Below are 11735 nucleotides of genomic sequence, written 5' to 3'. Positions count from 1 at the left end.
AGCTCAGCCAGTGGGAGGAGGACCCCCTCCCCGCCCCCACCCCCGCACCTCCCGTTGGACGCCTGGGGGTGGTGTCTCTGTGCCCCTCCCTCCTGCTCACACCATCATCCATCTAGGGGAGTCACGGCAGGGGGGTCTTGTGCACCTTGAGGGGACACCACCTGTTACTTTCCCGCCTTCACTTTGTCTTGCGCGTTTCCTGGACACCGGCCACGGGGCCTCCCTGCAGGTGGCTGCCCCCCGACGCCCCCTGTGTGTCTCCCGCAGGCTGACGGGCTACGGCATCCACCACTGCTTCGCCCGCAGCATGATGGGCCACGAGGTGAAGGTGCCGCTGCTGGAGAACTTCTACGCCGATTACTACACCGTGGCCAGCATCGCCCTGGCGTCCTGCCTGGCCATGTGCGTGGTGGTCCGCTTCCTGGGCCGCAGGGGAGGCCTGCTGCTCTTCATGATCCTCACCGCCCTGGCCTCCCTCCTGCAGCTGGGGCTCCTCAACCGTGAGTGGGGCGGGGCCTGGGGGGGCAGGGCCCAGAGGGAGGGGCAGGTGGGCGGAGCCAAAGGACATGCAAAAGGGCAGCTGGAGACTGTGGAAAGGATTCAAGAGACCTGAGCTGCTCTTCCAAGATCAACAGCTTGAGGAAACTGGGAAAGCACACGCTGTGTCCCGCCACCTCCATGGCCAGCCCCGGGGCTGGGCGGCTGGGCTGGGCTGCCCGCTCCCTGCCCACGAGGCCCGCAGCCTCCTGGGGGACATGACTTCGCTGACCATCAGACTGTTTCTTCGCCGGATGTCACGTGACGCGGAAGATGGGCTTACTCATTTCAGGCGGGACTACAGGGGACATCACCCCGTCTTGCAGCCTGGCTTTGGGTCACCACCACTCAGGAGACATCCCCAAGTTCATCAGCTTCTCTTTGGGCCACAGAACTTCTCAGTGAATCTTAACGAATAATTGAAAGGAAAGCGCGCAAATCCTCCAGCAGGATGCAGCCCAACACCGCTGCTCGTGAGCAGATACCCGCGTGGAAAAGGCGTCTCCATCCCCCCAACACGTGAGCTGGGGATGAGCGGCGGGTCCTCCACGGGACAGATCCCACCGCCCGGCCCTCCCAGGCAGCACTGACCTGGCGTGTCCAGCTGCCCCACAGAAGGTGGCGGGCAGCTGCATCCAGCAGAGGAGGGCAGAGCGCAGCTGGACACTTGGCACTGCTGTGCCGGCAGATCACAGAACTGCTCGCTTCCAGCTTGGGAAATGCAGCCTGGTCAGGTCCCCCCACGTCCAGTGTCTCGCTGGGAGCCTTATTTTCAGCCATGATGAATAAGGAAACAGCTAAGCATCATCCCCACCGGCCCACCCCTGGACGGGATGCCCGGGGCCCCTCCTGGAGCCTCCTGCGAGCTTCCCTCCTCCGGCCGTCACAGAGGCCTCTGTCCCCGGGAATGGAGGCCAGAGGAACTCCACGCAGCCCGGTAGCCGTGAGGGCCGGAGACTGGAGCCCAGACATGCCTCCCGGCCAGGCAGCCCCCACCTGCTGGGTTTTCCTTGAGCCCAGACCAGTGATGACTCTGGAATACTTCTCCGCACCGTGAAATGGACCCTGAGGCTGGAGCTCGGGGACACTCCCCGGAGTCTGTTCTCATGGATGGTTTTCTCCCTGGTCTCAGAGGCCAGGGGGGTTTTATGCCCTCCCTTCTGGACAGAAAAAAAAGAGCCTCAGGCACTGACTTGATGCCCTGCCTGCAGGTCCCAGCAGCTGGCACCCTTGGGTGTAGCTGGAGCTCCCGGGGGCCTGGGGGCCGGCAGCCCCCTTAGAAACACAGAACGCAGCGGAGAAACTTCTTACCTAACGAGTTTTCCTTCCTCTTTTCCCACCTTCTTTGTCCCTGTCCACGCCGTGCTATTTCTGGGCCCAGTGATCGGAAAATACAGCCAGCACCCAGACTCAGGTGAGTCCCAGCGCCCTGCCGCGCTTGGCTCTGATTATTGCAGCCAGACGGGCATTTCAGAAAGACTCACACATCTGTGGTTTGCCTTTCCTCCTCCTCTCCCCGCCCTCCAGAGCTGCAGCTGAAGTTGGCCGTAGGTTGGACACTATAAGCGTATATTCGTATTCTTTCCTCCCTCCTGCTTCTAGAAAGAGCGCCTCCCTCCCTGCTTGCACGCATGCCCCCCTCTTCCCCTGGCTCTGGGGGCCCCTTCAGGCCCCTTGACCCTGCCGTTTGTCCTAGGACGAACCGCTGGGGAGGTCACAAGCCCTGGGGGTGCTGGAGGCTGGCCTCGATACTATCCCGCTGTGCAGCCCCGAGCTTGCCACCCTCGGGGACCTGGGGAGGCAGTGCTGCTTCCTGGGCCGCTGGTCACCCCTGCCTGGCCGGATCCCACGGTGCCACCCTGGCTGCCTGCACCGAGAGCCCCGAGTTTGAGAACTCAGCCTTGTGGGGGCTGGGCCGTGCCCAGATGTGTGAGCCCAGCTGCATGCCTGGGCGCAGCGGTGGTGGAGGCTGGACTCTTGCGCCCATGCAGGATGCCCAGACGGCCAAGCACCGTCCCTCCAGGCACGCACATTCTGGTTGGGTTATGGCAGTGTGTGTTCCCTGCTGTCAAGCCTGAGCCGAGGCCCTGTCCCGTGTATCAGGCCTGCCACCCAAGGCCAGATGCCAGGCTCTCTGGGGGCGAGGCCCATTGGGGACAGGCACAGGGGCATGTGGCTACCGTTCCAGGGGCCACCGGCCCTCCTGGCTCTCAGGAGTCACCCTGAGCTCCGGGGGTCTCCTTCACCAGGGGCTTGCAGGAACCCCAGCAAACCCCCGCCAAGAGGGCTTTGCCCTCCCCAGCCTGGAGGTGCCCCTGGGTGCCCAGGGAACCGAGCACTCTGGTCTGCGCCTCCAGCGCGGCTGGGGGTTGGGGAGAAGGAGTCCCTGCCTGTGGCCTGCCCGCCTCCCTTCTGCCTCTGCTTGCCCCGCCTGACCAGCTTCCTCTGCCCACCTCCGCACCCTCACGCCCCTGCTTCTCCCACAGGCATGAGCGACAGCGTCAAGGACAAGTTCTCCATCACGTTTTCCATCGTGGGCATGTTCGCCTCCCACGCGGTGGGCAGCCTCAGCGTGTTCTTCTGCGCGGAGATCACCCCCACCGTGATCAGGTGCGTAGCAGGGACACCTCCTGGACGCCGGTGGGAGCAGCCTGGCCCTCGAGGCGCCACCCCGGCCCCAGACCAGGGTGCGGCCTGTGTGAGGGGCGGCCAGGCAGGCAGCCTTGCCCTGACCCCAGGCAGCTGAGTCAGGTGGGAACTTGTCCCTGGGTAGCATCCCAGCAGCTGCTGCAGCAACAGGGAGCAGGGAGCCTTTCAGGGGTGACTGGGAAGGGAGAGAAATAGGTGACTCATGCTGCATACGCTCCCACTTCAGTTTCTAAGGGGCCTCCCTGAAAACCTATCTCACAAGAGCGTGAACCAGAAGGGCTGCATGGTTGTTACGGGCCTGAAAGGCGGATGTCGCTAATCCAGAGAGAAGGCCTGGTCAAGGCTCTTGGCTATTGGGGGGAAGAAAGGCCTGGGAGATGGGAGACGCCCAGCAGGCTCTGTCACTGATGAGGCTGACACTCTGGGGGCGCAGGAGTTGGGGCGGCCAACCCCCAGCCCCCACCTGTCTGGGAGGCTCACACGCGCTTGCCTCATGCTGCTTCGGTTCCAGGGAGGCCTGCTTCTCCCTGGGGCTGCCCCGCAGCGTGCTCGGGCCTGCGCCCCAGCCCGGGCCTGTCCTGGTGGACGAGGCCCAGTGCTCTGGCCACCTCCGGGAACACCCTTGGCGTCTGACTTAGAGATGTGAGGACAGGCAGCCTTTGGGCCGGGAGGTGCGCAGGTCAGCGTGAGGGTGCCGGGCCCCAGCCTCCCAGGAGGGGGGGGGGAGGCTGGACCATCCCAGAGGAGCGGGCGGCTGCCGTGCCAGGGGCGCAGATGGGACGGACAGTGGGCTGGGCGGGCCGCCCTCCCCGCCTCGGCGTGCTGACGGGAGACTTTTCACATGACCTCATTTTGATTCACTCCAAGATCTGCACAACACACGCCAAGCCTGGAGGCTGCTCGCACCCGGGCGGGGGATGTCAAGTTGTCCATTTAAGAAAAGAGCAATTAAGTGCAGGTGATTCATGCCGTTCCGGCCCGTAGTGAGCCCAGGCTGGCACACTGGAGGGCACGGGGCGCCCCGGGCCGAGCCAGTCCCCCGCTTCTCCTTACCCAGTGGCGCGTCCCCCCTTTGCACATGAGCCCCGCAGAGAGGATTGTGTCCTAGAGCCGTGGTTGCAGCAACGAGGCCTGTGGCTTGCCCGCCGTCCTCGCCGCCTGTGATTGCACAGAGGCCTCGGCTGCCGGTTGTTGGTCGACAGACGTTCTAGTCGCCTAATAGGTTTGCTTGACCAGTGAACTAGGGGCAACGTGGTCAGCCCCCGCTTCACCCAAGGTCTCATCGTTTCGGTTACCTGTGGCGAGCCTCGAAAATTTGAGAAGCCATTTGGAGAGGAGAGACACACTCAGGCGCCCCTCAGGTGTGTTGTCAGTCCTGTTGTGTTAGTGGCAGCTGTTCCTCTCCAAGTGCGCCTCGCTTATAGGCTGGGCCCGGCCTTGTGTATCTGGGGGTGGTCCTGCCTGCAGTTTTGGCACCACCGAGGGCCTCAGGGCCCCCGAGGTTTAGGGGGACCACCGAATCCTTTCCCCTTTGATGCAAGCCTGGAGAGGTTATTTCGGGCTAGAAGCCAGCGACTGTGTTCTGGAATCCAGCCTGCCAAGCGGACGGGCTAGGGAAACACTGGCCACTCAGTGGTGTCCTGTGCTCATGGAGGATGAAAGGAAATGTAGCCCAAGGGGTGTCCTGGCCAGGATGCAAGTGTTTCTGGGGTCACCAGTGAGTCAGTCGCTGTGAGGCCTGCCTCACCCCATCTTACATGGGCGCGCAGAGCAGTTCCCACGGGGCCCCCAGGAGGGCACCCACACACACACGCTCACGCAGACCAGTCGCAGGCCGGGCCAGGCGGCAGGGGCCCGAGAGCCGCGCTCGCTGTACAAACTAGCCTTTTCCTGAATCACCTGGTTCAATCCCGTCTTCTGGACGAGAACAGTAGGCCTGAGGTCAGGGTGCCAGGACTGGAAGCAAATAGGAGGGGACTTTCCCCAGAGTCACGCACAAGCCCTTCATCCCGGGACACTCTCTGGAGGGCTGGCTGGTTGCTGAGGCGTGCTCCCTCCCGACCCTGTCCTTCCTCCCCCGCAGCCACGCAGCAGGTTCTAGCTCTTCATCTGGTCTAGAATCTTTCAGATTTGGGCATCGGCGGTGCTGGTCTCCCTGGGCCCAGGCAGAGTGGCCACTGCTTGATCCAGAAGCAGTGGGTGGCCTTTGGTGGCAGGTCTTTTCTCCCCCGTGTGTGTCTGCAAGTGGCAGTGGGGAGCCACAGCCTGAGCAGCCTCCCAGTGCATCCCCAGATGTGGGGTGTCTAGGGGCACTGAGTACAGGTGACCTGCTTCCGTCCCTCCTCAGGCTCCTGCAGAGCTTGGGCACTGGGTTCTTGGTCCTGTTCTCCTGAGCTCGTCCTCCTGTGTGGGCATCTCATCCCCACCTCCAGCAGCCCCGCTCTTCTTCTAGAAACTTCTTAGAACGAGCCTTCTAGGAGGCCTTTCTCTGACTACCTTCTCCCTCTGGACTAAAGTGGGCCCCGATGCCCTCCGCCTCAGGGACAGGTATGGGGGCAGGCGTGACCTGTGTCGTGTGGCGTCTAGAGGCCACGCTAGTCTGTTTAACATCTTGTGAAATTTCTTGAAAGAAAATCCAAGGCCCATGAAAAATGGTGAGTGAGTGACCAGCAGCCAGGGACATTCTAGGCAAGGGCTAGAATGAAAACAGCAGGACAGGCCGCCACCGGGGTACAGCGGCGGGGCCTAGAGCCTGAGACTCAGGGTGTCCGCCTGTGAGCCAGGTGGGATGCACCCACAGTCCCCGTGTGGGCATGGGCGGGTCCTTGAGCCAGCCCTTGGCTCATGGCCCTCAGACTAGACTGGGCCAGGCCCTGCCTTACGACTGTTCGGCCTCAGTGTCAGGAGACCCCTGGAATGTCGAGTTGGGGCCTTACCCAGGCTAGCCATGTGGGGGGAGCCCCTCTGATGCAGGTGGACGCGTGGGGCTGTGATGGGGGGGCCACCCACACTCCAGGCCACGGCTCCTTCAGTCCGGTACTGAGGGTTGCCCGCCCTCCCCGTCCAGTGCAGAGGCGTGTGGTGGAGACTAAGCCATTTGAAAGCAGACGTGGAAGGGGGAGATTTGTTTCTTGCATTTAAATGTGCGCTGCTGTCCGCGGGTCTGGCAGGTGACTGGGAGGCGCCGTGCCAGTGCCACGGTTCTGTCCCCGAGCCCCTGGTGTCGCTGGTGACTGAAGGTGGCAGCAGGTATCGCAATGTCTGGGCATCCTGAGCTGGAACCAGGAGGCAGGACGTGGATCCGCCAGCCGGGTACCCACGCGCGGGCCCCTGCTGCCCCCTCGTGGCGGCCTAGGAACGCGCAGGAAAGGCCCAGCGTTTGCACTTGGGGGAGACCTGCAGCCAGAGCCTTAAACCCCAGCGTGGAGCCACCCCTTCTCTCCACTGAGGGGTCCAAAAATGAAAACACTAAGCCAAACAGAACTCCTGAGGCGCTCATCCTCCCGGGTAATTTCAGGGAGTCCTGATAGAAAAAGCGAAATTGCTTGGGGGGAGTAGGGGGCAGCTGTGTTTCGAGTCTCCCTACACCCTGAGGCAGGAACAGGCCCAGGTCCGCGGGCACGGCCCGGGGGCCACACAGGCAGGTGGTCAGCATGTGGTGGCCACTGGGCCTCATGCGGTGAATCTGACACACCTCATGTCACCAGCTGGTGTGCTGGCGTCCCTGTGCCAGGCCAGGCGGGTTCCCCGTGACAGCCTGGGGTTCCCTCAGTGGCAGAACTCCCCCAAAAGACTGGCTGGCTCATCCGCATTTAGAGGTAGCCCCGTCGCGCAGGCCTTGCAGCAGGTGGGTGCCCCCCCCCCCTTTAACCAGACCTGGTCCTGAGGGTGAGCCGACCTCCTGCCTCCAAAGCCGCCATCCCCCGGTACTCACTGAGCACCGTGTGCCGCTAGTGTTCTAGAAAGGGCCTTGCCCCTGCGACTCAGCTGGGCAAGACGGCAGGTGGGTGAGCTGCACTGCAGAGGTAGCGTCTTAAGAAGGGCCCAGGTGGCTGGGCCCTTCACTTGGGAAGGGGCTGGTACCAGGAGACTCCCCTGAACCCCACTGACCTTCCTCTGAGTGCCAAGGGCCCAGGAGCAGGAGGCTGTCCAGGCACCTCCAGCCAGCCCCCCCTCGGAAGGGCGGCACCGCCTGGGTGCCCACTCCCAGCCCCTGTGAGAAGGGCCCGTGTTGCCGGGTAAGGGGCTAGGGGTCTAGGGGCCCAGTCGGCGGGCCCAGGAGGCAGGGTGTGGGCCTGCGCCCTGCTCCCCACGGCTGCGCCGTGCCCAAATGCCCTGCAGTCGGTAGCTCAGGACTTCACACTGAGTTTGAAGACAGGAAGGTAAGTTCCCAAGCTGTTATTCTTCAACCTTGTTTCATCCCTTCTGGGTCCTCTACCTTTTTCATATAAATTTCAGGTTCAGCTCATTTTCTCCCCCAAAACTAAACTGGGGCCCTGGCAGGGACTGTGCTGTGCACAGCTTTACTGGGTAGAAGGCCACCTGACAGGATTCAGGATCCCCTCCTGCCTCCCGGCTCCGCTTCCTCCCTGCGCCCCGCTTCCTCCCTGCACTGTCTCCCCTACCCCATTCTCCTCCTGCCCCCATTTCCACTCTCCCCTCCCCGCAAGCTGTTCCCCTAGCCCCTCTCCCCAGCCCTCCAAACAGCCCCCTTCCCTTCCCGACTTCTCACCTACCCTATCACCCCCATCTATCCCCTCCTCCCCCACCCCTACCTCTACCCCTTGGCCTCTACCCCTTCCTGCTACCCTCCCATCCCACCTGCCCCTCATCTTGCTCCCGCCCCTGGATCCCCCTCCCCTTCCCACCTCCCTTCCACCCTCCCAACACCAAAACCCCCTCCCACCCCTCCCTTACCAGCTTCCCCTCCCCCACCACTCTTCCCCATTACCCATCACTCTATTCCTCCTCCCATCCCTCCCCTCCCCAAACCCCATTATCCCACTCCATGCCACCTTCCCTCTACCACTCCCTCACCTTCCCCCACCTCCTTTAAACCCCTCCCCTACCCTGACCCACCACCCCATCCATCCTCCCTCCCAACCACCCCTTCCCCTACCCAAAAACCCATCCCACCTCCCTACCCCCCACCCTATCACCCCATCTCTCCACCCCTTCTCCCTACCCTTCACCCCATCCCACCTCCCCACCTTCCCTTCCCCCACCCTATCACCCCATCACCCCTTCCCCACCCTAGCACCCCATCCCTCTACCCCACCTCCTCTTTCCCACCCTATCACCCCATCCCTCTACCCCACCTCCCCTTCCACCACCCTATCACCCCATCCCTCCACCCCTTCCCCCTACCCTTCACCCCTATCCCACCTCCCCTTCCCCACCCTATCACCCCATCCCTCCAACCCACCTCCCCTTCCCCACCCATCACCCCATCCCTCTACCCCACCTCCCCTTCCCCACCCTATCACCCCATCCCTCTACCCCACCTCCCCTTTCCCACCCTATCACCCCATCCCTCCACCCCACCTCCCTTTCCCCCACCCTATCACCCCATCCCTCCAACCCATCACCCCTTCCCCACCCTATCACCCCATCCCTCTACCCCACCTCCCCACCCTATCACCCCATCCCTCCACCCCTTCCCCCTACCCTTCACCCCTATCCCACCTCCCCACCTTCCCTTCCCCCACCCTATCACCCCATCACCCCTTCCCCACCCTATCACCCCATCCCTCCACCCTACCACCCTTTCCCCCTACCCTTCACCCTTATCCCACCTCCCCTTCCCCCACCCTATCGCCCCATCCCTCCAACCCATCACCCCTTCCCCACTGTATCACCCCATCCCAGCTCCCCACCTCTACCCCTCCCTCCCCTTCCCATCACCCTTACCCTCCTCTCCTTCCTCCCTCTTCTCCCTCCTCATTCCCTACCCATCACCCCATCCCTCCCTATCCCCACCTTCCCCCACCCCATTAGCCCCCCCTCATCTTCCCACACCCCTTCCCCCCACCCCATACCTATCCTTCCTTCCACCCCTCCTCTGCCCACCTTTCCCCTTACCCCACCCCCATTCCTCCCCTTGCCCCTCACCCCTTCCCCCTGCCCCTTCCTCCTCTCTGCACTCCCCCATCCCCACCCCTTCCTCTCACCCCTCCCTCCCATCCCCCTTTTCTCCCTCTCCTCAGCCCCTTCCCCATCCCACCCTCCTGCCCTGCCCACCCCTCTCCCCACCGAGCTCTGTGAAGCCGGGAGCCACCAGCACAGGGAGGGGAGAGGCCCCCAAGCCTCAGCTGTGGTGGGAGCTGGAGTCCGGGCTGGGGATGTCCTGGGTGTTTTGTGTGTTCGCTGCCTTCCCCCTCCCCCGCTCCCCTTTCCCGCACCCCGTTCTTGCTTCCCCCCACTGCTCTCCACCTGCCTCTGGGCTGTACTTCCCATGACCCTGTCTGGGCTGGAGTGAGGCTGAGGCACCGTGGGTGCCAGGCGGCTTCCCTCCCGTTGGGGAGTCCGTAGGGGAGCAAGAGGGCGCCTCTCCCCTTGGGAAGCGGGAGGATCACGGGAAGCCATCTGGTCCCCGGACTTGAGGTTTTTCAGTTCAGTTTTATGATCCATCCAGATTTCCATCCCCTCTTGACTCAGCCTTGGATTACGGTCCGAGGGATTCGGCCTGGTCCTCCAGATGGTCCGTGGGCGGCCGCACGGGTCCTGGCGCTCCTGTGAGCTCAGGGCGGCGCTGTGGCTGCCCCTCCAGTTTCCACCGTGAGCTGGTTTTCTTCCTTCTCTGTGCGACTCCGGGGAAAGGGCTCTGGACTATTTTATTCACCTTCTCAAAGGACCAGCGTTGGTTTCAGTGATTTTTAAATTCTTTTTGATCTTTTTGATCTCTAGATTCACTTTCTGGTTTTGCTTTTTGCTTTTTTCCTACTTCCTTGAGAGACAGCGGCTCGGCTATGAGCTCCCCTCCAATAGTGCTGCTGCTGCCTCCCAAAGGTTCTGAGAGTCTTCATTTTCACTTGTCTCCAGAGTGTTTTTAATTTATACTTATAAGAACTGGGGTGTAGGCCAAAGGTGCGGGGTGGGGGGTGGGGGTAAGAGGGTTCCTAGAGACAGAGTGGGGAGCAGAACAGGTGGACTGACTGAAACGCACTGCTGAGGGGAGCAGCAGAGTCAGGAGAGGTAGCTCCCTGGCTGGGGTTCAAACTCAGGCCACCGTGGCTGGCCATAACTTGGTAGCACTGAGACGTCAACCCCTGCGCCACCAGGAGGCCCCACCTCTAGCTATGCTTTGAGTTCACCTTGCGCTCCTTGTTGGCCTCCCAGCTGCTCCGCAGCACGGGGCTGGTGCTCCGGGTTTGTGGTTTTCCCTCTTGGCTGATCTCTAGTTTCATACCATTATGATCTAAAAAGGTGCGTGCCGTGACTTCCGTCCTCAGAAGGTCACGGGGACCTGTTTTGTGTGCCAACTTGTGGTCCGTCCTTGTGCGTTCCATCAGCACTTGGACAGAATGTGAATTCTGTGGTTTTGGGGGGGAATCGGGTGTCACGCGCTAAGTACCTGCGAAGTCCATCTCACCCGTCATTTAAGGGCACTGCTTCCTTGCCGACTCTCCAGCTGGATGGTCTGTCCGTGCTGTAAGTGGGGTGTCAAAGACCCCCGTCCTTCTCAGCATGCTCCTTTAGCTGTTAACGTGTCTATGTATTGTGGTGCTGCCAGGCACCGGAAGTGGCCTGAATTTCAAAATAAATTCAGTAACACGAGGTGAGAGGGAAAGGACTAGCTGAGCGAGGGCTGGCAGCCCTGCGGCAGGGCGGCTGTGGGGCGCGGGCTGAGCTGCGCTGTGCCCCTGCAGGTGCGGCGGGCTGGGGCTGGTGCTGGCCAGCGCGGGCTTCGGCATGCTGACGGCGCCCATCATTGAGCTGCACAACCAGAAGGGCTACTTCCTGCACCACATCATCTTCGCCTGCTGCACGCTCATCTGCATCATCTGCATCCTCCTGCTGCCCGAGAGCAGGAACCAGAGCCTGCCAGAGAACATCTCCAATGGGGAGCACTACACGCGGCAGCCACTCCTCCCCCACAAGAAGGGGGAGCAGCCGCTGCTGCTCACCAACGCGGAGCTCAAGGACTACTCGGGTCTGCACGACGCGGCCGCCCCCGGGGACGGGCTGCCGGAGAGCGCCACGGCCAACGGCATGAAGTCCATGTAGTTCCAGGCAGGTGGCCAGGCCAGCGGGGGGCCTCCTGCGGCTGGGGCGGGGCGCCCACCTGTGCTGCTGACGCCACCAAATTGTGAGACTGTCAAGTGGTGTGGGGAATCCTCTCTTTCCAAAACTCTGCGGATCATGTGTTTGAGGAAGCAAAGTCTTTGGAATTAGCCCTCAAAGACTTTCTTTTCTGCCATTAAATGTTTGTATTTATTTTGGTCATTTTTACGAGAAGCACTTTACTCCCTTTCCTCTCACTGATTTCGAAACAGAACCACCTCCTGACAAGGAAGAACGTGGTAGCCCTCGGAGGATGTGGCGTGTGA

General features: G+C 62.1%; 1 protein-coding gene across 2 annotated transcripts in view; it reads left to right on the top strand.

The window, feature by feature from the left end:
- Positions 1 to 11512, top strand: part of SLC22A23 (solute carrier family 22 member 23) — a gene marked incomplete at its 5' end in the record, with an annotated part of 145609 nt that extends 134097 nt beyond the window's left edge. The window contains 5 exons of one of the 2 annotated variants that reach the window (XM_084228919.1): positions 268 to 500; positions 1919 to 1951; positions 2065 to 2088; positions 3024 to 3147; positions 11055 to 11512. In XM_084228919.1, coding sequence (XP_084085045.1) covers positions 268 to 500; positions 1919 to 1951; positions 2065 to 2088; positions 3024 to 3147; positions 11055 to 11412 — 772 coding nt within the window. In that variant the 3' untranslated portion in view covers positions 11413 to 11512. The remainder of the gene's footprint in view (positions 1 to 267; positions 501 to 1918; positions 1952 to 2064; positions 2089 to 3023; positions 3148 to 11054) is intronic. The other variant, XM_084228920.1, reaches the window with a different exon arrangement.
- Between the last annotated feature and the right edge of the window lie 223 nt (positions 11513 to 11735).

Source organism: Talpa europaea (genome assembly GCF_964194135.1).
Source record: "Talpa europaea genome assembly, chromosome: 2".
NCBI lineage: Eukaryota > Metazoa > Chordata > Mammalia > Eulipotyphla > Talpidae > Talpa > Talpa europaea.
This window is presented reverse-complemented; position numbering and strand designations above follow the sequence as displayed.